The sequence below is a fragment of the Tiliqua scincoides genome, chromosome 11 (assembly GCF_035046505.1).
Source record: "Tiliqua scincoides isolate rTilSci1 chromosome 11, rTilSci1.hap2, whole genome shotgun sequence".
NCBI classification, from domain to species: Eukaryota; Metazoa; Chordata; class Lepidosauria; order Squamata; family Scincidae; genus Tiliqua; species Tiliqua scincoides.
In genome coordinates, this window is record NC_089831.1 from 10,592,747 (window position 1) to 10,619,185 (window position 26,439).

The 26,439-nt window shown below is 45.3% G+C and overlaps 1 protein-coding gene and 1 pseudogene across 1 annotated transcript in view; both read left to right on the forward strand.

The window, feature by feature from the left end:
• The first annotated feature begins 16,303 nt into the window (after window positions 1-16,303).
• The window catches only part of UNC5D (unc-5 netrin receptor D), a 224,785-nt gene continuing 214,649 nt past the window's right edge, over window positions 16,304-26,439 (forward strand). Inside the window, exons 1-3 of the mRNA XM_066639671.1 lie at window positions 16,304-16,456; window positions 19,062-19,154; window positions 19,601-19,676. Of these exons, the coding sequence (XP_066495768.1) occupies window positions 16,304-16,456; window positions 19,062-19,154; window positions 19,601-19,676 (322 nt within the window). The remainder of the gene's footprint in view (window positions 16,457-19,061; window positions 19,155-19,600; window positions 19,677-26,439) is intronic.
• On the forward strand, window positions 18,153-18,269 carry LOC136662698 (5S ribosomal RNA; annotated as a pseudogene).

Genomic DNA, 26,439 nt, shown 5'->3' on the forward strand with positions numbered 1-26,439 from the left:
CAGATTGGGAGTCCTTGAAGGCCGCAAGTAGCCCCAGGACCAGGGTTTGGGCACCCATGCTCCAGACCAGAACTCCTACTGGTCTTAGAGGATTGTGAATTACCTTGCAAGCCCTTGTTTTTCTGGAAGTGTTTTCAATGTTTACTTCTCCGTACTTGAGTCCCTTAATCCTCTGAACACTCTTTCTTCAAGTCAAGCCTTTGCTGAAGTGCCCACTCCGCGCTGAAGCTCTATTAATTCAAAATTTTGCTGGGTTTGACTGTGCAAGCTTTTTGACACCGAAGGTCAGATGTTAAAAACTGTGAAATTTTGAAGGTCAGGCGGCTTTCTGGAAAGAAGATGAACAAAGCGACGCAGAGCTGAGTCCTTCCTCTCACAGCTGCAGAAACAATCTTTTGGACTTCACCTGTCACCAGTGCAATATTAATCAAGTTTGAAGAGAGGAATTCATTTCCTCCTAAGCATTCTCTAGGGTCCTGGAGAGCATTTCGTTCAACAACGGAGCCTTCTTCGTGCACTAATGAGAACTATTTCATGTGATGTGTTGGGTATTTGTGGCTTCCGTGAAATAGCAGTAGAGCAGGAAAAGCAGATCTTGAGAAGGAAGGATGCGTTGCCAGCTGCCTTAGGACATCCCTCACTCTTTAGGAAGTCTAGATCCTTCCATATAATCTGACCTGTCCTCTGAGGTCTTTAGAGAGTGCCCTTTTAATTGTGCCTCTATTGATGGAGGTGAGGGAGATGGCACTGAATTAATAGGGCCTTCTCAGTGGTGGCACCCAAATTGTAGAATTCCCACCTCTTGGAATTAAAAGCAGCTCCTTCCTTGCAGACATTTGCAGTGGGACCTTGAGACCTTTCTTTATTCAGGATGGTGTTGAATAGCTGACCTGATGAGCTGGTGATTTATTCAAATATTAACTTTTAATATTAAGTGTTGTACATGATCCTTTGGGGTTTGTCTGGTTTTTACCATTTGTGTGTGTGTAAAAGGCAGGGTAGAAATTTGTTTAAAAGAGAGAGATCTTCTCCTTTTCTTGATCCTTATTCACCTTTATATCCCACTCTTTCTACAAACAACTCAAGGTAATATACATGGGTAATATACATAATATACTCTCTAATCCTCTCAACAACCCTGTGTTGTAAGTTAGACTGAAAGATAGTGATTGACCATAGATCACTCCATTTGCTTCAGGGCTTCTCCTATGTTCTGGTCCAACCAACCATCTTAACCACATTGACTCTCAATGTATCAATACCCCGGCTTTATAGGAAGCCCCCTTATGTTGAATCTCTGACCATTGGTATTTTGCTGCTTAATTTTAGAGGAGAACCTACCACAAACCACTTCTGGGACACACTTCATGAGTTGGAGAGTCCCGATCAAAGGTTAATGTCCCATCTGACCATCTGAGGGGTGGTATTTTAATATGTGTTTGACAACTGCTACTTGAAATGCGTATTGTCTCAGGCAAAGAGAGAAATGTCACCTCATCCAACGATAAAGAGAGTTAACTCCAGGCATATCTCTGGTTTTTGTTTTGATTTTATTTTATTTTGGAATCCTCATATTCAAGCGGAGGAGTGCGACGGCAAGCTGTATTTCTTCACTTTTACTTGAACTGTCATACTTACAAAAAAAAATACGCATCTGTCAGTCTGAAACAGCTATTCAGGAAGCATCTGCTCAAGGGGAAAGAGAGGGGGATCTCATATTGTTAATTGGCTAGTCGGTCTGCAGACTACAATTTAGCTGACGCCGATGCAAAAACAGCAAAAATATTCTTTTATCAGAAAGCTGTCTCCAGGCATGCTAGGGGAGAAGTTTAATCCTCTCTTGGGAGGATGGTCTGTCAGTGAAAAAATGCTAGACTGGCGGGATTTGTGTTTTTGTACTGTTCAACATACCAGTTACATTGGGCTCCATGTTGGAAAATCCATTTCGATTCAGAGGGGTGTGTGTGTGTGTGTGTGTGTGTGTGTGAGAGAGAGAGAGAGAGGTTGTCAATTCTGTAGAGTTGTGTGTGGCAAGGGAGGCTGGAGCAAACCCATCAACTTGTGCCGGTAGCTTTGAGTCTGCAAGATGGGCTGGTTGTCAACAGTGAAATGAAATCAACATATGCGCGACACCACAACATCAGTTGATTTTTACGTACTGATCTTGGTGAGAAGGTTTGCATTCATGATTGTGCTTCTGAATTCAGATAGCTTTCCAATATGGTAGCCTAGAATCTAAGCATTTGCTTAACCACAAACCGAATGCCACCTCCAAATTAATGTCTTGCCTTCTCTAGTGTATGAAAGAATTGGCTAAGAATACAGTAATTTGACCATGTTTACTTCAGGGTTTCCTAAGTGTTTGAAGAGACACTTGGCCAACAGTCTGAGGCAAAGAGGCAAAGAAGGAAGGCCCATAGCCAGGGAGACAGGCCAGGGACAGACTGCACTTGCTCCCAGTGTGGAAGGGATTGTCACTCCTAAATTGGCCTTTTCAGCCACACTAGACGCTGTGCCAGAACCACCATTCAGAGCACGATACCAGAGTCTTTCGAGACTGAAGGTTGCCAACAGGTCCTAAGTGTTACGAGCACTGTGCATCAGTGGTAGGTTTTTTTTTATTTGTTTGTTTTTGGAGGGGAGGGGGTAGCCAGAGAAACACAGCAACAATTGCAAGTATACGATGCAATTGTGAAGTACAGCTAGCCTGAATTTTGGCCCTGTTACAAGCAGGGAAGTCGAAGTGTAAGTAATTCATGTGCTATTGGGATGGACAGATCATTCTGTTCTCATTAACTTTGAACTTTGCAGGCTTTTCTTAGATTTCTGTCCTTTTCCCCATGGAAAATGCCCCCGTTTGTTTTGTCGTCACCCCCCATGTGTTTTTCCATCTTAAAGTTTTTGTTTAGTTTAGTTTTTATTTTATTTTTTGTTTGTTTTCCAGGTGTTTCCTAACAGCCAATGTGATGAAAATATTTAAAAGAACACATTTAACCTTTTTGGTGCCACAACCCCATTAAATAAATATAATACTGGGGACCCACCCCTAATCCTATCTTTTCCTAGTACCTGATGCGCTCATCCCCACCTGCCATATTTTCCTCTACTTCTTGTGTCTTCACAACCCTGTGAGGTCGCAACCTGAGCAGGGCCGGCAATCGGAGCTGTGGGACAAGACAGCAAAAACAAGCTGTGTAGGATGATATCATGAACTCAGTTTTGATAAGGCAGTGCCATAAATGGACTGGATCCAAGCCCTCTCTTGCACAGACTTTGAAAGATTGCCGTGACCCTTGAATGAGGCTTTGCCAGCCCTTTGGGGTCAGGACTCACAGGTTGAAGAACACTAAGCATGACTGAAAATGGTTATAAAAGTGCCTCCCCCCCCCCCGATGTTACGTGACATGATGTCACTGGTACTGGGCAGTGACATCTCTACCCATGGTGCTGGAGAGGTCAGTTATGGCTCTGCTCATGTGCAATGTTTGGGCCTCTTCAGCCTAGAAAAGAGACCCCTGAAGGGGGACATGATTGAGACATACAAAATTATGCGGGGGCTGGATAGAGCAGATAGAGAGACGCTCTTTTTCCTTTTACATAACACCAGTACCAGGGGGCATTGCTTAAGCTGAGTGTTGGGAGAGTTAGGACAGACAGAAGAAAATATTTATTTACCCAGCATGTACGAGTCTGTGGAACTCCTTGCCACAGGAAGTAGTGACAGCATCTTGTCTAGATGCCTTTAAGAGGGGATTGGACAAATTTCTGGAGGAAAAGTTCATCACAGGTTATAAGTCATGGTAGGTATGTGCAAGGTAGAGGCAGGCTGCCTCTGATTGCCAGATGCCGGGAAGGGCACCAGGACGCAGGTTGTGTCTGTTGTCTAGTGTGTTCCCTTAAGCATTTGGTGGGCCACTGTGGGATACAGGAAGCTGGACTAGATGGGCCTTTGGCCTGGTCCAGCAGGGCTGTTCTTAAGTTCTTATATGTTTTATTGGGGAGGAGACACATGCATGCAATGCTGCTGCTTCTTTTTAAGATAATCCTTGCCTTGGTGCGTGAAGATTTAAAGGAGTTTGGAAATTAGACATTCCGGGAGCGTGACAAATGCTGGCTGCGTCACTGTTTGCGCTGAAGAAGCTTGTAAAGATCTATTGTTGCACTAGAAAAAGAGAGCGAAGCAACCTGAAATAATTCCTCCTGGCCACTCATCTTGGCAGGAGTTTCTTGCTTCTGCAGAGTTGAGGAACAGCTTTCTGATACTTAGATGAGGATAAAAACAGGGAAAGGAGCAGATTTGCAAAAGGACATTTTGTATTTGCTGAAACAATTAACTGGAGGGCATCAGAGATGGATGATCTCTCTGTCTCTCTCATAGAGACAAACACAACACGGTCCCATTTAGATGCCGTACAGACCTATCCTCACAGTAGCATTTGACATAATGCTATTTTAACCCAGTGATTTTCAAACTCTGTGTCATGACACACTGCTGTACCGCGAATGGTCTGCTGGTGTGCCATGGGGGTTTGGGGGAAGGTCATATATTAGTAGGGTCATTGGAGGGTGTGAGGCCCTGGCCAGCAGTGCGGTATGCATTGCCAGTTGTCCAACAAAGGCGACATACACTAAAATTGAGTGGGGGGGGGGGGTTTAGAAGAGACAAAATAAAATGTTTGTTTACTCAGCATGGAATTAGTCTGCGGAACTCCTTGCCACAGGATGTGGTGATGATGCCTGGCCTGGATGCCTTTAATAAAAGGGGGTTGGATAGATTTCACCAGGAGGTCCATCACAGGATACAAGCCACGACGGACATGTGCTGCCTCCTCGTTTTAGAAATGGGTTACCTGAGAATGCAGGATGCAGGGGAGTGGCACTAGGATGCAGGTGTTGCTTTGTGTACTCCTTGAGGCATCTGATGGTTCACTGTGAGATACAGGAAGCTGAAGTAGATGGGCCTTTGGCCTGATCCAGCAGGTCTCTTCTTATGTTCTTAAAAAAATGGTGATGTTCCTTGAGAATGTTAGCACCTTCTCATTGTTTCATGAGATGAAAGAAGGTTAAAAATTTCTGTTTAAACTGTAAGGATGGCACATTAACTAGAACATTGGCGCAAATGAAATATCTTCCTTTTTAATATCTTTAGCCTGCGTGCTTGTTGTCTTCCCCTCCCACATACCTACCTCTTTGTCATAAGTCTTCAGCAATGTCTTTGTGGTTCCCCCCCCTTTCGAGATGATCATATCCATTTAATTAAACAATAATCCGAAATATGCTTTCATCTTCCAGCGGAAGAAGTTACTAATCCTACACCAATGTTACTAATGCGAGATCCGTTCTTACATGCTCAGTCTCTTCATCAGAGTTTTAAAAAATGAAGGTTTGATGGAGAAAAAAAATGCAGAATTTGAAACTTTGAAAGTTATTAGCAGTGCTTTGTTGGGTGCAAGCAAGATAAGGATTCTGCATTGAAAAGGGCATTTTTCAGAAGTGATTCAGAGGCATCTGGTTGGTACACAAGGTTGCCAACCTTCTAAGATTGGGCCTGGCTGGTGCTTGGGTACAGCCGGAGACAGCTTGGAATTATGGTGTCAACCCCCCCCCCCCAAAAAAAAAAATAAAAAAAAATAAAATAAAATAAATAAATGCATATATATTAGTGGGCGAGAGCTCACCTGCCCCTTCTCCACAGGTGTCTGAAATGGACAGGAAGAGTACCAGTCTTCTCATTCATTTCATATTGAAGCTGTGCAGGGGATGGTGACGAATCTGAGAACAGCTCGAAGGGGAAGGAGATGGGACAGAATTAAGATGTTGTGTACATCTTCTGTGTATCGTGAGTGTATATGTCTAGCCTATGTTCAGAAATTATACTCAGTTGTTGAGATGGTGGGGAAAAGCTGCTTCCCACCCTGCCCCATGTGTTGGTTTAATTATTAATTGTCATCAGAACAGGACTATAGACTCACATCGGACACCTTGCCTGACCATGGTTAAGGTGTGCCTAACCACAGTTTGGACTGAGCATGATATGAAGCAACCATTGTTGGGGGGGGGGAGAAAAATCTTGGGTGATCTAGTTCCCTAGTAGGTAGATGATGGGATCAAAGGCAACCTAAGGATCAGGTTCTGGAGCAGTAAGGAGGCAAAGCAAGGTAGACTCTGACTGGGAAGCCAAGCTCAGGGGGTTCAACCTTAGGCCCATCAAAGGCCTAATTGGGTTTCCAGGTCACTTGAGTCCTCTACGGGCAATTGGCTGTAATTTCTTGGGTGTAAGCCACCTTGGTTGCCATTCAGGGAGAGAGGTGAAATATGAATCTAATAAATAAATAAATAAATTTCTCTCTTGACCACAGTTAAGGGGGGGGGGGTTAAGAAACGGCACGACTTAGGGCCCAATTCTATTCTGCTTTCCAGTACTGATGCAGCCATACCAATGGAGCATGCACTGCATCCAACAGTTGGTGGGGGGGAGGGGGTCATGGAAGCTTCCTAATGTCAACAGCATTTCAGCTGCATCAGCACTGGGCAGTTGGAAAGGATTAGGCCCTAAGTCTTCCTCCCTGAAAACTGGCTCAGCATTGCAAAGAGTACAATGCCTGAGCCTTGTTGCCAGAGTTGTTGGTTCATCAGAGTCTCCCATCATCTTTAAAAGAACCTGAATTGTGGTTTGATGTGCTGTCCATATTGACCAACCGGAATCGATTTAGCAAACCGGAGTCGGAATTCACTGAAGACCGCAATTTGTGCCAATTCTGGTTTGGTATGATGTTTGCACTGACAAAGCATAGTTGTGGTTCATGGAGGGTCCCACAACCCAGAAAAACTGTGAAGGAGAGAAGATGGCAGAGGCTCGCTGAAAAGCAGCTCAACCCCTGATTTGCTTTCGAATGTAGAAGCTCAAGCCATGGGTTGGATAGTTCAGAACCCATGCAGTCCACGTCTACATTGAGTCCTGCTGTGCGCATAATAAACAGATATTATTTTGATGCAGCATAAAACCAAGGAATAAGTGTTGAGTAGTTTATGTGAAAACTTGAAGCTGTCTCTTGAACTCATTATATTTTTCCAATTTCCACTCAAGGTATTAAATTGAAGAAATATTCATTGCAATATATGAAGTTACTGGAGATGGGGGAAATTGCAACTTTATTAGATTGGTCAGAGTGAGCTAATAAAACAACAGGACCTGTTAAGCAGAACCGTAATAATAAAGGGATTGATTGAAAATTGCCTTCAGAAATTACCAGATGACCACGAGTAAACAGGGTTTTGATTCTGCTTTTGGTGGATTTTTGTTATCTTCAGCATCGTAATTGGACACTCAATTTTCAGGGGAAAAATATCTGTAATTCGAAATATTTGACAGGAAGAGGAAAGGAGAGATGAGAATACCTGATGGCTCAGGAAGACCATTGAAAGACCAGGAATCTTCAATATGGTAGGCTCCAATGAGGATCTGTAATCCACCAGGATCATAATGAGGTTCCATCTGGTTTGGGGTGATGCCAGATGGTTTGGGGACCCAGTTGCATTGCTGCCCTGGGTGTGGCTAAGCTACCTGTTCTGTGTATGAGGTTTCCCCAGATATGATTTTGGCATGTTGACGTACACCATTCCTGATCTATCTAGATCAGAGAAGTCAAACTTGTTTCATAAGCAGGCCAACTAGCATTCCTGACACCTGATGAGGTCCAGAAGCGATGTCATTAGGCAGGAAGTGATGTCATTAAACAGATCATGACCAGAAATAAGCACTTTTTTCTTATTACTCATTATATTCTTATTACTCATTTTCTTATTACTTATTTTCTTATTATTACTTATAATTCATTAGCTGCAAAAGGCAGAAATGAAAATCCACAGATCTTGATCATATTTCAACATAAGAACAGCCCCGCTGGATCAGGCCACAGGCCCATCTAGTCCAGCTTCCTGTATCTCACAGCGGCCCACCAAATGCCTCAGGGAGCAGATAACAAGAGACCTGCATCCTGTTGCCCTCCCTTGGATCTGGCATTCTGACGTGGCCCATTTCTAAAATCAGGTTGCGCATACACATCATGGCTTGTTACCCGTAATGGATTTTTTCCTCCAGAAACCCCCTCTTAAAGGCATCTAGGCCAGATGGCATTACCGCATACTGTGGCAGTGAGTTCCACAGACCAACATACGGGAGAGCAATGAGTTCCACAGACTAAGTTATGGGAGAGCCCAATTATCATGCATGCCACTCTTTCAGCAGTAATACCCCAGCCCTACTCTGCAGCAGAGAGCATGAGCGTGGGATAAAAAGCTTTCCCGGGCTGCGTCTGATCCCCAGGTCTTAGGTTTGACACCCCTGATCTAGATATTTATCTAAATAACTTCTTACCCCTTCAGAGCCCTTTGATTTAATTTCCTTCCATTCTGTTGTGTAAGCTAACTCAGATACATGCTGCAACTGGTCTGATTGACCAGGACACAGTCCCAATTTTCTGGTTCAGGTAGATTCCCCCTTATCCAGACATCCAATACCTGGGCTCTTCTGAAATCCAGACATTTTTGTCCAAGACTGTGGTGTGAACATTGGACGGTCCTGTGCTCATTCCCATGCACAGTCCAGGTACAGGTTGTAAGTTCTATGCTCTGTGATGTATACCTGTACTGATACTGTTGAAAAATGTCAGGCCAAAAGGCACCCATAAAGGTAACAGAGGGGAGGGGAGCAAGAGGAAGCACTTCTCATATTTTTGCAATTATTCCAAAATCCAGACAAATCTGAAATCTAGGCACCTTCCTGTCCCAAGCAGTCGGGATAAGAGATACTCAACCTGTACTATTCCCTGGTCAATTGCTATTATCACCCCTAAACACACTTTTAACTGGTTGGCAACCTTCAGTCTCGAAAGACTATGGTAGAAGCCTACAGCACCCGGTATTCCCAAGCGGTCTCCCATCCAAGTACTAACCAGTCATGACCCTGCTTAGCTTCCGAGATCAGACAAGATCAGGCAAGTGCAGGGTAACACTTTAAAAAAAAGTGTTTGGAAGGGATCACATGCTCCTCATGTGATGGACACTGGTATGATCCAACCAGTGGATATGGTATATCTACTGGTATATCTATATCTATATCTATAGATATTTTCTCCAGCATGGCTTTTGCCCTGTGCCAAATTTGGCTTGCGGGGGGGGGGGGGGGGAGGCTTGAATCAAGTCCCTCTACAGTGCTCACCTGACCTTGGGTGGTACGTTAGGTACTAGCAGTGGCACTAATACTGAAGGGATGGGCAGCCTCTCCAGGGGAGCCCCTCTGATGGGCTTTCAACTCATCCTGGTGGGCCCTTGATGTCATCGCTGCTTTCACCTAGGAAATAATACCCTTTCTTTAAAACAGTGCGGGGGGGGGGGGAAATTCTAAAGTTGTAGGTCTTTCAGCAATGTGTAAGGGCTGAGGAACTGGGCAAAATCTTTTTTTAGTTGTGTTTTTTTATGTCGTATGTTGCAACTTGAATTTATCCCTCTGGAATGGGTTAACACCAAATGTTCTGTCTTAAGGAAAAAAGAAAAAAAAAAAGAAAATCAAGCCTGAGATACCTGAGGAAGCAGAAATAAACTACAACATTCTTTAACCTACTTTTAATTAGATCATTAGGGATTTAGCGATCTCTTCCTTGAATTATGCTGTGGTGCCTCTGTCTTGGCTATTGAGTTTATCTGAATTGCTTTTCAAACCAGGCATTTCACAAGACAATTGGAGGGAATGAAGCAAAGGAAAAAGAGCCTCCCTCTTTGGAGGGCTTTAGGCCGTGAGAATTTTGTACTTAGTTCGTGCAGCGTCTCCGAGGAACGGTATTCTTTTGACTGATATGGGCCTGGTGCTTAATATTAGGAAACATTTTGCCCCTTACTGATGGTCTGAGGTTTTTGTTTCAAAAGTACATTTTAATTTGGATTTAAAGTGACAGTTAACATGTGTAGGTTGGATTCTGTTATCTCCAGGGGATCAGTTCTTGGACCCTCCGTGGATACAAAACCCATGGATATTGAGACCCACGAGGGGGGCACAGAGGACCTCTGGAAGTGCCCCTCGGAGGCCTTCTGAGGAGATTATGCCTGGTATCCTCACTCCTCAGAAGGCTTCCCAGAGTCCTCTGAGAGCACTTCTGGTTTCTCGTCACTTCTGGAGAAAGTGGTGCAAGGCAGTCCCTTCTGGGTTATCCTTGAGTGAGGGTGTGCTGGCAGCTTTGTGCCCCTATTTGTCATATACTCCCAGGGTTTGGGGTGCTCAGAGTTCTTGGTTCTCAAGCCCTCAAGGACCCCTGTTCAGTAGTACTGCCACCACCCTGTATGTGCCAGTGTCTCATTCCAGGGACACTGAGACCCTCTAGGCTTAATTCTATCCCTTGCAGGCACTGAGCACTTTCTTTAGTTAAAGCCTCAGTCCTCAAATTACCAGTCCTCAGTGAGTATTTGGTAGCTTGCTGAACGGCTAGGCAGGATTCTGAACCTTTGTCCCCAACAGACAATGAAACAACTTAGTAAAAAGATTTTTACTTTATTAAATACATAGGGTTACATAAAGTTACAAAAGGCAGCAAATGCTAGAGGCATAACACATCTAGGAAACATATCAGCATTAAAATAACAAAACTAACTGGCTATCTCTATTATTCCCTAACTCTCACCTGGGTCAGTTTTCTTTTGTAGATCTTTCAGCCCCAGGTTACCTATGAGGTCACATGGCCTTGGTGAACCAGGCTCTCCACCTGCAGGATGTTGCACCCACAGCCTTTTCCACCAAAAGACACAGACACACCCCTTGGGCTTTGTTCTTATACTTCTCAGGCTAACAGGATGGAGGTGACTCTGTACTTATTTAAACTGTCCAATCAGAAACTCTTGGGGACAGAATCTTCCCGAAGTGGGGCTGGATGCTAGCCCTCTTAGTTCTTCCCCTCCCCACTGGAGATCCACCTGCATTCCATCCTTGATGGGTGCCTTTCTGTCTGCATAGGTGCTACATTATTACCTCCCATTGAGTTGTACATTCCGTTGGCTGTTGTTACTCACATCCTTGCAGCTAGGAACTGCAAACCACTTCTCTGTTACTGGTTTAGTTTGGTTCAGGCTCTACATGCTACTAGGCCTAAACTGTACATATTCACGACACTATTTCTTCTCCCTTTTCAAAGGGGAGAATCCTCAGAAGAAAGAACAGGGTGCCAAGCTGCCAGCACCCACACCTCCAGGAGAGCCTGAAAGTGACACCACAATGTCATACAATGTGGTGACATTGCTGCGCCAGGCGCTGGGGCAGAATGATGCCTCTGATAACAGAAATAGCATTTGCCCCCGCAGACACCCCAGCCCCCAACAAGAGAGGATGTAACTGGATCCTCAAAACTATCTATTGCTCCCTTTCAGACCTCAAAAGGTCAACGTTCTGCTTTGGGGATGGGGAAACCGGGAGGTGTCAGTGTCCACGGTAGCAAGCGATGAGCCCTTGTGAGACTTTTTGAACCTTTTGTGAGCGTTCAACGCAACCGCTGGCAAAAGTCTGAGATGATGTGAGCTTTTGCTCAGAATTTGTTCCAGTGCTCGACCTCCTTTTTGAGCCAGCCACTTCTGCTCAAGCATTCAGATCTTGGAAAAAGGGGGGGGGGGAGAGAGAAAATTGTAGGCTGCAGAAGAATCCTCCTTTGTCATGCAGAACAACTTGACTTCTCCCCTTGGCACTGTCCCTGCTGACTATCCAAGGTGCTAATCATTTAAACACCCTATATGATCCTCCTGTGCTTTGCTCCTGGTGGCCGTGGGTGGCTGCTTGAGTCTGATTCAGAGCCTGGTTATGTGCGTGAAAAGAAAATTAGTGAGAAATGCCAGCCTTTTCAATGGGACCAATATTTTAGGTAATAACATAATTAACATTTTTTAAGTTTACCAGCTATTTCGGAACGCTGTGAGGGATGGATTATTCAGCAGGGCTCCGTGTGTACCTCGAGCGTCTTTGCTTTTATCTCCATTTCCCCCAGGTTAGATACAGCTTTGCATCTGTGAAGGCTCTGGATGCCTTCCTGATTGCACACGATGCTATTTGATACAGAACGGTGCGTCAGCTCGGAAATTTTGCATGGCAGCTGTGGAACTTTAAACAATCCAAATGATCCCTTTGAAGTCACCAGCACATTGAGCTTGGAAATGTTTAACATTTCATTGAAAACATCTGTTTCAGGTTTAGTGCATTTGAGAATACAACAGGAAGTAATGCTTACGTAAAGTGCTAATAGAATATTGCATTTTCTTTTTTTGTTTAAGGCTGCTGTCATCTCGCTGGTTCAGGAACAAAAAAAACAAACAAAGCCTTTTAATGCCAATAAAGGTCTCTCTGTCTGTCTCTGCCTCTGACTATCATCTTCATTCTTGCCATGGTCACTACAATGGTTCAGTGAAGGCATCACACCTTAAACCTTAGTTTGCACTAACCATGGTTTGGAATCCCAACTCAGGTTTGGCTTTCCAGATTAATAAGAGAACCTTGGTTGAGAGCAGGGGTCCCCAATCTTGCAGAGCACAAGAGAATCACATACATTCTGAAATAAATGGTGGGTACTTCCCCAAATTAATTGCCAAAGGACTGCAGCACAACATCCATCCATCCGTCCGTCCATCCATCCGTATTTATCTTCCGCGTTCTATATATAGAAAGCAGTCTCACTTTTTCACCTTTCTTACACCCAGCTATATAAATTCACCTTCCATGCACATGCCACCCTGAGCATCCTTTGTGGCCCACCAGTCTCCTCATCTGGCTCTGCTTGGCTCAGTATGCGCTTATGTTTTGAGGGAAAGGGAGAAGGTGATGAGAGGATAATAAAAACCCCTCCTCCCACTTTGCTCTCCATACTTCCTAACATATACAACATACAACAAACCTTTATTAGGCATTTAGTTTTACAACTAATATCTCCAAACAGTCATGTTTGAAGGTATATATTAAAAGAGAGATAAGAAATAAGGGTTAAAACACAACAATTTGCTTACACAGTTACTCCAAGGTGCTTAGAACCAGCAGCTTAACCCGCTTCAAGTTGCTCAAATGTAAAAATTTAGCAACTGGAAGGGTCACGAATTCGAATTCACCCGCCAGCAAATGTTGTAAAGAGGTGATCTCAGAGAGACCTTTTTTGTTTCCTGACAACGAGGGGAGATGCTGGTCTCTGAGCACTTGATTAAAAGCACAATGCAGAACAATGTGTGGAAGAGTCTACCTCTCTGAGGCCACAATTGCAAAATCGTTCTTCTTTCAGGGCATTTCTAAACCTAGCAAGTAGGTCATTAGAAGGCAACACGTTGCATCGGGCTAATGTAAAAGCCCATCCTTCCTCTTCTGCAAAATTAACCTGTGGGACAGGTAGGAGAGAAGCTAGGTGGCAACTGAAGCCTCAGGGGAGCATGCTTTCACAATTGGTTACTTTTTAAGGTACAGCTGCATCTGAAGGAACTACAGTTAGGTTGCTGCCTTAGAACCGGGACATTCCCTAGACCGGTGTTTCTCAAAGTGTGGGTCTAGACCCACCAGCGGGGTTGCGAGCCAATTTCAGGTGGTCTCCATTCATTTCAATGTGTATTTTACTTTTAAAACGTGGTCAGGATTTCAACCTTTGGGATGAGTTTTTTTATTTTATTTTTTAAACAGATTAGCAACTGATTGGGAGTTTTAGGAGGGCTCTTCTTTAGTTTAAATAAATTTAACTTATTTGTAAACTTTTAAATCTACTCATTTTTTTTTCTCTCACAATGGTCAACCAGACATCTCTAGGAAGTTGGGCACGTAGAACAAAAGCCCTCTTTTCTATAACTGGGATTCATAGTTGTGCTAAATCAATGTTATTTTTCCTGCATTTTTTTGATTGTTTTTCTTCCTCTCCCTCCCAAAAATCGATGGTAAGGCCACACCTGGAGTATTGTGGCCAGTTCTGGTTGCCACATCTCAAAAAGGATATAGTGGGGATGGAAAAGATGCAAAAGAGAGCAAGCAAAATGATTACTGGGCTGGGGCACCTTCCCTACGAGGAAAGGCTACAGCGTTTGGGTCTCTTCAGTCTGGAAAAGAGGTGCCTGAGGGGGGACATGATTGAGACATACAAAATCATGCAGGAAATGGACAGAGTAGATAGAGAGACTAGATGGGACTCCTTAGCCTGGGAAGGCAGCTCATCTGAGAGAAGGAAAACTCTGATCCCAAACCTCCACTGCCTTGTGGCTACATCCAGTTGTGGAAAAGGCTTCAGGAGTCAACCTCGAGGCAAAATCCGGAGCCGGAGTCCCTGAGGCAGTTCATGGCTGAACACAGTCACGTTCTGGCAACTCCTGCGACGCCGCTGGAACCAACCGTATTGGCTTCTGCCTTTCCATTGGACAATTTCAGCGATGTGGAGAGGGGGGATTTGCTGCATGGGTAATAGCCTATCCTCCATACCTACTTTACCCAGGCTTCGCGCACTGGAGAGGACACTCTGTTCCAGAGCCACCATTCAGAGCGTGACACCATGGTCTTCCGAGACTGAAGGATGCCAACATGAGATAGAGAGACACTCTTTTCCCTCACACATGACACCAGAACCAGGGGACATCCACAAAAGTTGAGTGTTGGAAGAGTTAGGACAGACAGATGAAAATATTTCTTTTCCCAGCGTGTAATTAGTTTGTGGAACTCTTTGCCACAGGAAGCAGTGATGGCATCTTGCCTGGATGCCTTTAAGAGGGGATTGAACAAATTTCGGGAGGAGAAGTTCATTACAGGTTACAAGTCATTGTAGGTATGTGCAAGCTCTTAGTTTTTAGAGGTTGCTTCTGATTGCCAGATGCAGGGGAGGGCACCGGGACGCAGGTTGTGTCTGTTTTCTTGTGTGCTCCCTGGGGCATTTGGTGGGCTACTGTGAGATACAGGAAGCTGGACTAGATGGGCCTTTGGCCTGATTCAGCGGGACTTTTCTTATGTTCTTATGTAAAAAGAGAATAAGTTGATGGGAAACACTTTTTTGGGGGGGGGGTGGGAAGAGGAGAAAAAGTTTTGCGGCACTTCGATCTGTTCTTTCCTGTGCCTGTTGGCATAGGCACATTATGTGCCAAGAGCACCTACCCGTATTGATGTCATTAACCTGGAAGTGATGTAATGGCCGGAAGTGACATCATGAAGCAGGAAAAACATTTAACGCCCCCCCCCCCCGCAACCAAATCAAATCAATCAATCAATCAATCAAGTCAATGACCTGATTCATGGAGCTTTTCTGACATTCTTATTGTCTGTTGGTCCAGTGACGCTGTCCAGTTGTAAAATGGACATGGTGTTTCTCCAAATCGCATATATATGTTCAACTGCCATATTGAATGATTTTAACGGTCCAGGGAATTACGGTTGAGCCAACGGAAGGTGCTCCTTCTCAAAGCTGTGTCTCTGCTTCCTTGTTTGGAAATGTGTTGGCTAAATGGGGATGGCCAGACTTGTTGCTCTTTCAGAAGTGACTGCACTCTGCAGATCTCGTTTTCCGGTACAAATGGAGATTTGCATGAGTGACAACAGTGGCAATCTGGCTCTGCCTTCTGTTTAAGTCTGATGTGTGTGTTGGTTCTTTTTGTGGAGCAAAAGCAGGGTTCGATATTGATCTTGCTGGGAGTGAGACTGTTTATCAGCCAACTTGGGAAAAGAAAGCTAGCAATGAAAATGCAATCCCTTTCAGTTTTTTTAAAACTCATTTTTTGCTTGGCCCACAGGTGTACACATTTGATCCCTGTTGCACATATGCAATGTTGGGCAGAAATGGCTTAAAGAAAAATAATAATAATAAAGAAGCAACAGTAAAAACCTGACTCTCTGCTGAAAGACAAGGTCCCAAGAATTCCTGCAAGCAAATCCTTATGCAGTTTTGTTGAATGCTTTTTATTTTTATGTCCTCTTTAAGAATTGAGATCCTGTATGCAAGGGAATTAGGCTTACTTCCCCAGATCGCCTCCTTCGAGCTGGGAGAGGGTTGATGAATCCGTTCCCGCCGCAGCCTGTCTAGCTATGCTTCTCCAAGCCAGGCTGTAAGACTGGAAGGAGATTTGCTGGGAAAGAAGGAAGAAGTTTTTAACAAGGTAGTTGAGGGGTGGGCGAGAAGGACAGATAAGGGAGAAGGGTCTTCACCTTGCCACCCTTCCACTTTGCATAGCCTTCCCCTTCTGTACATCAACAGAGCACGCAAGTCCTAAGACAAGATCCTCCAAACCCTGGCCTGGGGACCAGATCTGGGGTTTGGGAATAGCCTTCCACTCCATGAGTGGAGCTTACTCTTCCACCTCTGTGCAGCTTGTCTTTGGGTACCAGGATGCCCTGGGCAGACCAGATGTCCTGTTGCAAAGCCTTTTGGGATGCCGGGCAACAGACGCGACTGTCATGAGCACCCCGGCGCCCAGATCTACTCAAAAGGTGAGCCATGCAGAGGAGGAAAGTAAGCTGCAGTCTGAAAGGGGTCAGTATTTTTGGAACACAGCAGTCGCAAATTTGGTGATGGCTGTGACCTTGGTTCACTGTGGCTGTTTGGGTTAGCAGAATCATTTGGGAAGGAAATGAGATTTTTGCAAAGTGTTATTTTCTACTGAGTTAATTCTTTCTGTTGACAAATGGATATTGAATTATTTTTTCCCCCCTTCTAATTGCTCCAAGGTGCAAAGAAAGCACTCCTGGAAAAAGGAATTGTTTTAATAACACGGGAATCCCAGTAATGCACCAATTTTCCAAGGGTATCTCAAGTGACTACTGTATTACCTATTCATTAGAGGCCTCTAAGGAAAGGGTTTTATCTGTAACAACTGCTCAGGATAGATGAGGAACTTGGGTGGTCTTTTACGTATAATTATATTACAGCAAGAAATCATTAGTATGTAAAGCAGGGCTGACTTTAAGCCAATTGGACCAATTTCTCCCTCATGGGCCCTGTGCTGGAGGGCCCCCCACACCAGGGTAGTCTGCTTTAATCTTGTCAAATACACACAACAACACATTGAAACGGACACCTAACGCTGCAATTTTGCATTGAAATTTGCTTAGATCCATTCGGTCCATTAAGTCACATGCATTTTTAAACACACATATTGATTGCTTTCCATTCTACCCTAGAGGTATACCCTAGAGGTATAAAATACATTTTATTGATATCTCTGAGATTCTGCAGACCTTGGCTGTGAACCTGGGACACCTGCAAGAAAGATGTTTCCAGTTGGACCCCACAGCTCCTAAGGTTGGCCCTGATGTAAAGTGTTGGAGGTTTTTCCATACTGGTAAAACATATGTGTAAATTGTGTCTACTAATTGGATACAATGGGTTGTATCCTAAGTCCTTTTCTCTGGATGAATAGGTCTTCCAGAGCAAGGTCCTCTTGATTGAGAGTGAAATGGGGCTGGTCCAAGCTTCCACCTTGCAGGGATAGCCAGTCAAACCCCTTGCTTCAGGCAGCAGGTTGGGGGATGTGGACACACTGCAGTCTGTGCTTGCCCACAACCTTCCCCAGGCTGGTGTGGCTGGTTTGGCTGGGGTGCTAACTAACACATGCAATGACGGGGCAGTGGAGCATTTGGGTATGGGCAAATCAACTTGGACTGCCTTGGTAGTGAATTGCCTTGCCTCCCAAACTGATTTTTGCCTTTGTGCCCTAACATCTGCTTTCCTCTTTGCCTTTTTGCTTGCTCCCCAGTTAAAAAAAAAAGACACCGGCAGAGCCTTGGATAGTTGAGTTGCAGCCTAGAGCGGCTCCTAGGAGACATTCTAGGCCATCACTGATCTTCACTTCTATTCTGTTTCACAGGCTCAGCCACCCTTTTCTTTAAATAAATAAATAAATAAATAAATCAGAGAAACAAGGGCAGCAACTGCTGTTGTTGCAATGCTAAGGTAGCCAGACGGCCAAGTGAGCAAGTAAGATGAAAATGGAGGAAAGAGAAGCTCAGATGGCTGGTTAAGGTGGTGGATGGGAACAAAACACACTCCCTCCACTCATCTACCACCTGAGTTGGCTGCTTCACCCAGCATCATCAGCAGACTTGCCCCTGGAGCAAAGCCTCTTTCTTCCTCCAAACAAAGTAGACCACTGAATTCAAACCATCGGGCATGCCTAGGAGTCAAAGTGGCAGCAACTGTTACCCTGCACATGCCCAATCTCATGTGATCTCGGAAACTAAGCAGGGTCAGGCCTGGTTAGTACTTGGATGGGAGACCGCCTGGGAATACCGGGTGCTGTAGGCTTATACCATAGTCTTTTGAGACTGAAGGTTGCCAACCAACCAAGAGTCAAAGTATTTTCCCCTTGGTCTATGCCCAAGTCTTTTTCTGTTGGATCCCACCACGATCCCACCATTTCTGCCTTGTCCTTTTAGTGACATTTGAACACACAAATTATACACCCCTGTGTCAACATTCCGCTTGAAGCTATTACAGCATTTCTCAAACTGTGGGTCGCGAGCCGATTTCAGGTGGGTCACGTAGCACCTAGCTCAGCCACCATTGAAAATACAGAGCTGAAAATAGAGGTTTCAGAGCTACTGGGCTGGGCAGGGCGGGCTCCCAGTGGGAGAGAGGCCTGGTGCTTTGCCCTGAATAGGTGGGAAGATGGGATGCTGGAATGGGGGAAGGGTTGTGTGGCTGAAGAAGGATCCAAGTTTGCTTTGACTTCTGAACTGGAATGTTTGAATCCCGAGCTATGCAAAACAGCAGCGCAGGCTTGCTGTGTAATGGAACTGTTGGTTGATTACAGCTTAGGTTTGAAGCCTGAATTGATGATGTCACTTCTGACATGACATCACTTCCAGGTTAATGACATCACTTCTAGTGGGTCCGGACAAACTGTCATTCTAAAAAGTGGGTCCTGGTGCTGAATGGTTTGAGAACCACCGAGCTGTTAGGTGACTTTGGCTGCAATCCTAACCACACTTTCCTGAGAGTAAACCCCATTGAACAAAATAGGACTTGCTTCTGAGTAGACCTGGTTAGGATTGAGCCCTTCTTGGAATATGCTTTTTGGCTGTTTCTCTCCATTAGCGCCTACAGCATTCTCAAGTAATCCCCGAGCACGCCTCGGATAACCGAAGCACTTTCTCTCCCTGGTCCAGTCTGGAGTCAAATAACTCAGCAGTAAGCATCTCCTCCAGCCGTTGAATCAGCAGTTTGCCCCATCAGAGCCTTTAAACCTTAATCATGACAATTGATTTGTGAATGGAGTTGGGGGGCGACGACACAGCGGCGGGGGAAATGGTCTTCTCTGCCTCATTCTGTCCAATGAGTTCAGTAAATAAAATGCTCCTTGAGTGGAATGCAAGCGCTGCCGCACGGAGCGCAGTGATGAGCTGAGCACAGCGGTTATATATATTAGCGCCCTGTTGCTTGCTTGTTGCCTCTTGCGTCAGCAATGTTGTTCTGGCCCCGTGCCTGATAGCCTGCCATGCTAAGTCAATAATGGAACCTGGGAGGGGAGTTAGCCAGCGCTGATTGTGTTCAAGCAAATGGGACCTTTCTGCTGATGAGCAGTTTTCCTTCTGCGTTAAAGGACCATCCCTTTAACGGCTTTGTTTTGCGCACAGGTAGTAACGGGGGAGGGCCAGCTGTTTTCTCATGAGCAGGGTGAGAGTGATGACATTCAGGTGGGAGCAGTGCTGGGTATGGAAGGTTTGCACAACCCATCCTCCGGCTGCAATATATTTGCCAACATGTTGAACAGATAGTGACAAGTGGTGCATGGGTCAGGGTCCCACACACTTTGAAGGAACCTGTGGGTGCAATCCTAGCCATGCCTGCTCAGAAGTAAGTCCCATTGTCTTCAATGGGGCTTACTCTCAGGAAAGTGTGCATAGCATTTCAGCCTGACTGTTCCACACTGGCGGCAGCAGTAGTTTCTAAAGCAGGGGTGTCCAAAGTTTTTGGCAGGAGGGCCACAGCATCTCTCTGACACTGTGTTGGGGGCCGGGGGGGGAAAGAATTAATTTACATTTAAAATTTGAATAAGTTTACATAAATGAATATATTAAAGATAAACTTATATTAATGAATGAATAGCTCAAGGCCTATAAAAGGCCTTGCACAAAGCAAGGCTGGCCTTTCCTTTGCTGCTGCTACTGCATCACAGACGTGAAACAACAAGCAGTGGAGGGAGCCCTCATCCCACAGCTCACGGGAGAGGTCAAACGGTCACACTCACGTTGAGTGAAGTTGTGTCGGGCCAGCGTGGGCTCCAACAAATCTCCAGAGGGCCAGAGGCTCATTGGAGACTGTGGGCTCCCTGAGGGCCACATTGAGAGGCCTTGAGGGCCGCAAGTGGCCCCAGGGCCAGGGTTTGGGCACCACTGGCCTAAAGTAACCGCAGTGGAGTCAAGTAGGTGGGCAGGGATGGGAACCTCCGACCAATCTGCTGCCTGAGGCAACTGCTTTACTTGGCCTCGTGGATGGGCCAGACCTGCCTCTGAGGACACATTTATCAGCCTGAAACATGTCAGGTGCATACATTCCACTGGCACATTTCACCATCAAAATCCTTCCAGGACCACGAGGTTCCTCCTTTCTTCATTAGTTTACAGAAATAGCCTTTTTCTTCACGGTCCAGCTTGGATTTTCAGCTGGGCTCAGAATAAAGCAAGCTATTTCTGTATTTCCCAGAAGGCCCTTGCTGATGGGAAGCCATTTATTTTTGTCCTGTCGAAGCAAATGGGATTCATTGACTGATACGGGTAGGTGCTTTTGGCACTGAACCTTGGAAGATTGAGGTCTGGGCCAACAGCTTTGTCAGAGGTGGCCGACTGCTTCAGCAAATTCCCCGCCCCGTCCTTTGCCTGTCTCCTCAGAAGTAAGTTCCATTAGAGTCAATGCGGCTTATTCCCAGAAAAGTGTGGATAGGATTGGGCTGTCAGGAATAATCACCCCTCTCCACCTGCTCTGGTGGAAGTCCCTTTGTGGCACCAATTGCGCCCACCCCTGTGGGCAAAGAAGCTTGGGGCATCTTAAAAAAAAGTGTGACTGATGTAGAAGTCAATCTGACTGCTGGTGAGAGCCCAGTTCCCACAGCCTGATCTAACAAGGGCTAGACTGTGAGCACTTCATAAGCCCAAATGCACTCTTCTCTTCCCTTCTTCCCAAAGGTGCCTGCAGGAATAAGTTGCATAGTCCTCCAGGAAGCTAAGAACACATGGCAGTGCAGCACATGTGCAATTACATGGGGTTCTCAAATGACTAGCATGTTGGAAGCAATCCCCAAAAAAGTGATGTGCCAATCAAGCACTTGTCGGTGGCTGTACTTGTCGTAAGAGGTGACTAAACAGCCACCGGGTAGATAGGACTCGTTAGCCTGGGAAGGCAGTTCATCTGAGAGAAGGAAAACTCTGATCCCAAACCTCCACTGCCTTGTGGCTACATCCAGTTATGGAAAAGGCTTCAGGAGTCAACCTCGAGGCAAAATCCAGAGCCGGAGTCCCTGAGGCAGTTCATGGCTGAACACAGTCACGTTCTGGCAACTCCTGCGACGCCGCTGGAACCAACCGTATTGGCCTCTGCCTTTCCATTGGACCATTTCAGCGACGTGGAGAGGGGGGATTTGCTGCATGGGTAACAGCCTATCCTCCATACCTACATTACCCAGGCCTCGCGCACTGGAGAGGACACTCTGTTCCAGAACCACCATTCAGAGCGTGACACCATAGTCTTCCGAGACTGAAGGATGCCAACAAATCAAGCAAAATGGTCACAGGAACAACCAAGGGTTTTATTTAAGAGTCAGAGCCTGTTTTTGTTTGCCACAGCCTCCCTCTCGCAAGCCACCTATTGTTACATGGAAATATTGTTGGTTCTTCTCTCCTAGAAGTTCTAGAGCAGGGGTATCAAGCTCATTTCATACACTGGCCGAACAGCATTCATTAGGACGTGATGTCATTAAGCAGCTAACGGCAGGAAATAAGCACCTTTTTTCTCAGGAGCTCATTAGCTGCATATGGGCAGAAGGGAAAATACACAAGTCTTGATTTTAAGATATGGGAGAGCCCAAGTATCATGTAGGCAGCCGTTTCAGCAGTGACACCTTGCTCAGCAGCTGAGAGCATATGGTGGTGCTGGGAGAGCCTAAGGGTTGGATAGTTTCGGGGATGGGGGTGCATCTGGCCTGTGGGCCTTAACACCCCTGAACTAGAGGATGAGTTAAATTTAAAAAGTTGTAAGACAACTACTAGCATAGCTAAGGGGTACAGGGCTCTGGGTTCCAAGCTTCTGGTTTACTTGGGGGGGGGGTGTGCCACTTTTCTGGTGAGGAGCCCAGTCAAACCCAATCCTCCAGCGGCACCCAGGCCTCAGAAGACCTCCTGGACACAACTGGAAGACTCTTCCAGTCACATCTGGGGGGTACAGTGAGGCCCTCCTGATGTGAGTCAGGACCTGCGTTGAGTCAAATCCCACGGATTGGGAAGGCAAACAGTAATTCATATACATGAAATATATAATTAAATGACAGTAGGCACAATCCTAACCCTTTATGCCCGTGCTGGAAAGCACGGGCATAAGGGCAGTGCAGTTCTGAGGTCAGGGAACAAACATTCCCTTACTTTGAGGAGGACTCCATAAGTGACACCCAATTGCAAAATACAGCACATGTCCCATTGGCACTGCTACGCCAGCACTGACATAAGAGGTTAGGATCGCACCCAGTGTGTATTTTATTTTTAATATTAGACTTGATGTGTCTTTATTTTAAATAAATTGTTAAACTTACACCTATTGTTGATGGCATTACTAGAGTTTGCATCACCTAATGCGGGAGTTCAGTGTGTCACCTCCATGATGGACCTCCTTCCATGCAGTGGGCGTGGCAATGCCCTAGATGGTGGGTGTGGCATTGCATCATTGCCCCACCCCTGCTGGTTTTTTGACTATAACTTTTGATAGAATAGAGATATTTCAACGCGGTTTATTTCATTGAGTTCTGCATTGAAAGCACATTGAATGATATAATAATAATAATAATAATAATAATAATAATAATAATACAGGTATTTATATACCGCCTTTCTTGGTCTTTATTCAAGACTTTATTCAAGGCGGTTTACATAGGCAGGCTTATTTAAATCACCGTAGGGATTTTTACAATTGAAAGAAGGTTCTATCTTTCAAGAACCACAACATTCAGATGCTTCTTTCTGATCTGGTTTCACGTTCTGGTCTCCATCCTCCCACGCTCAGAGCAGATGGAATAGCTCGGCTTCAGCTTGTCAGCTGCTTCAAGGTCGCATGGTGCCGGTGGCCTCGAACTGGCGACCTTGTGGATGTTATCTTCAGGCAAATGGAGACTCTACATTTCAGGCAAATGGACCTCTAGACCAGACCTCCTGCCCATATGTAACCTCCTGCCATATGTAACATGATGGTATTTGAAAATACCAAGATTTTAAAAATTTTGGCCTGTACTGATGTCATCCCTTCGCGTGAATCACCTGGTGTGGCCGCACCCCCAAGCGGTGCCGCTATCTATTGTAATCTTTTAATTTTATTAAGTAAATCTGAGTTTGTCATATGGGGGGGGGGGAGTGTTAAAAAACTCTGTTCCCCTGAGTGCCTGATGTTTTAGCTGTGCTACTGAAGCGAGCTTGAGTGCCCTCACCAGGACGGACATGGGATAAAAATTCATTAAATAGATATTTGAATATACTGAAGCTGCAGGTTGACCCTTTGGTGTCTGTCTGAGCCCAGTTGTTGTAAAACTTGCCGATTGAGGAAGTTGGTGTGACTTTTCTATTTACACAGGAGATGAGTAAAATCCTCTCTCGACTCTCTGTTTCACTCGGAGACATCCGCCTACCCATGTAATTGTCTCGGCGCATAAATGTCTGGAAACGCTGCCCTGTTTTATGCCTTTTGGAGTCGCATCTTTTTCTTCCTGCATTTTTAAATTCCTTTTCACACTGAATGCTAGAAACCTTTTCAGTACAGATTGGCCTATTTAGAATGCTAGAGGAGAAAACTGTTTGTGAATATAAAGGCGGAGGGAGGGGGGGAAGATTAATATTCCATCTATTCTTAAAAGAAAAAAAAATAACCTAGATGTTAAATAAATGCATGAAGGATTCTTCAAGTTTGTAATCCATTTAATATTTAATAAATGCAATATATCATTTTTATAAATATGCATAAGTAAGACACAGATTTAGAATACATTTGGGATTACCATCGGATAACACATTCATCTCGCCTGGCACAGGAAGGCCACTAGTGTCTTCTAAAGATCATATTAATCCTCATTGGTGGAGATAAACTCTCTGCCCTGATGCAACTATTATAAATTGGGTATATGCAAACTGGTTCTCTTAATTTCCCCAAAGTGCAAATTTCACATGAAACTGCTGAAGGGAGTACAAGAGAAAACATCAGTGAAATATTTAAATGTAAGAGAGGGGAGAAAAAAAAAAGTTCTCAAGAAAAGCAAGCTATTTTTTCCCAACTGCAGGAGAAGAACCATGGAAGTAGAGAAGATATATACATGATGATGCTGTAGTCTAGGTACTCTTTGCGAGGAATCCAGGCATCAGAAGTTTCTTAGAACTGCTCCAGTTTACACAGGGCCACTGGTTCCCTAATGAAGGGAACAGCTTTTGGACTATGAAGTTCTCTGTCTAGCCCTGGTTAGATCAGGCAGTGGGAACTGGGCTCTCACCAGCAGATTGACTTCTACATCAGCCACACTTCTTTTTTTTAAGATGCCCCAAACTCCTTTACCCATGGGAACGGGTACAATTGATGCCACGAAGGAACTTCCACCAGAGTAGGTGGAGAGGGGTGATTGCTCCTGACAGCCCAATCCTATCTACACTTTCTTGGGAATAAGCCCCATTGACTTTAACGGGGCTCACTTCTGAGTAGACATGCATAGGAGTGGGTTGTGCTGAAGCAGTCGGCCACCTCTGACAAAGCCGTTGTGCTGCATGAAGTGTGTAATATATGAAGGTGAGATGAACACCCCTGCCCTGTGGTGTCACTGTGTCACCCGGTGCAGGAGGCCGTTGCGTCACCCCCTGATTGAGGTCCTCCCATGCAGTGGGCGGGACAGCACCCTGCTGACGTGCCATCGCCCCACTCACAATGATTTTTTTGACTATAACCTTTGATAGAATAGAGATATTTCAACGTAGTTTCTTTCATTGCATTCTGCATGAAATTACACATCAAGTGATATATAACATGATGGTATTATCCAAAAATACCAAGGTTTTAAAGTGTTGACCGATAGTGGTGTCACCCCCCCCAGTGCGTGTCACCCGGTGTGCCCCGTAACTCCCACATCCTCCTGGCGACTGCTCGATCTTTGCATACTGGCAGCAGGGTCTGCTTCTTTCTCTACACGCGTTCATTTAGCACATGCATGTGGTTCCCGCACACACAACTGCTGCAGAGGGTACTACTCGCCCACTTGGAAACCTTGCCTTTGCCAGAAGGGCTCTATGCATACAACTGTTTGCCCTGAGGACTCTGTTCAGACTACAAATGGATACAAATGCCCCCTACCCCAACCTTGGGTGCAGGAAGCTGGCAATCTGGCTTGAGCAATTTCAGTGGCTGTCAGCTTTTTGATTTTTAAAGTGAATGACATAACGCTCTGCCCCATTGCTGCATGATTGTAGGGCTGAACAACATTAAGCTGTATGTTGGTACTTCTGCATCACTGCTTACAATATTTGTTAAACTTGCTGCAGGTATGTACCCTTTGCCTTCAGCGGAGGTACAGTAGAGGTACAATCTCTGCACAAGGAAACCCACGCTGAGTTGTGTTCACGGATGTGGGAGAGGGGATCACCTTGTGTGTGAAATGAATTGGTAACCACTGAGAAAAGCTCCACCCCCACCACTTGAGTAGATCCCCACTAAGGCTGGAAAGTCCAAACAGGGAGGTTAGCTGAATGCCAATCAACATGCAATTGATGCACAATCAACATGTAATTAATTGTCTTCCGGGCTTGGCACTGGCCAAGGGTCCGTACCCCACCGGAGGACCCACTTGAGTGGGCTGAATCCTGAAACCTCAGAACTGGTGGCTAAGCAGGTTGCCAAGAAATGCATAGTTTTGCCCCAGAGCCCCCAGCAACCCCGCCCTGGCACTAAGGAACCTATATGGGTGTCCACCAATGCCAGTGTGGAGAAGCTAGTTGCGAGTTTCAAAGTCAGATTCACTCCTTTAGCTCCCCTGTTGCTTGACAGCTTGTTGTCAGAAAAGATGGTAGCTATTCGTGCAAGATAGACCTGAAGGATTTCGATTGCTTTTCTTCCCTTAAAAGATTTGGGAAGAGGGAGAAGGGTCATCAGATACTATCTTTGTAAGGCATCTGCCAGCACCAATTGCATGAACACCAGAGGAAGAGAATACAGGGGCAAATCCATTATCTTATTTTTCCTTTTCCTT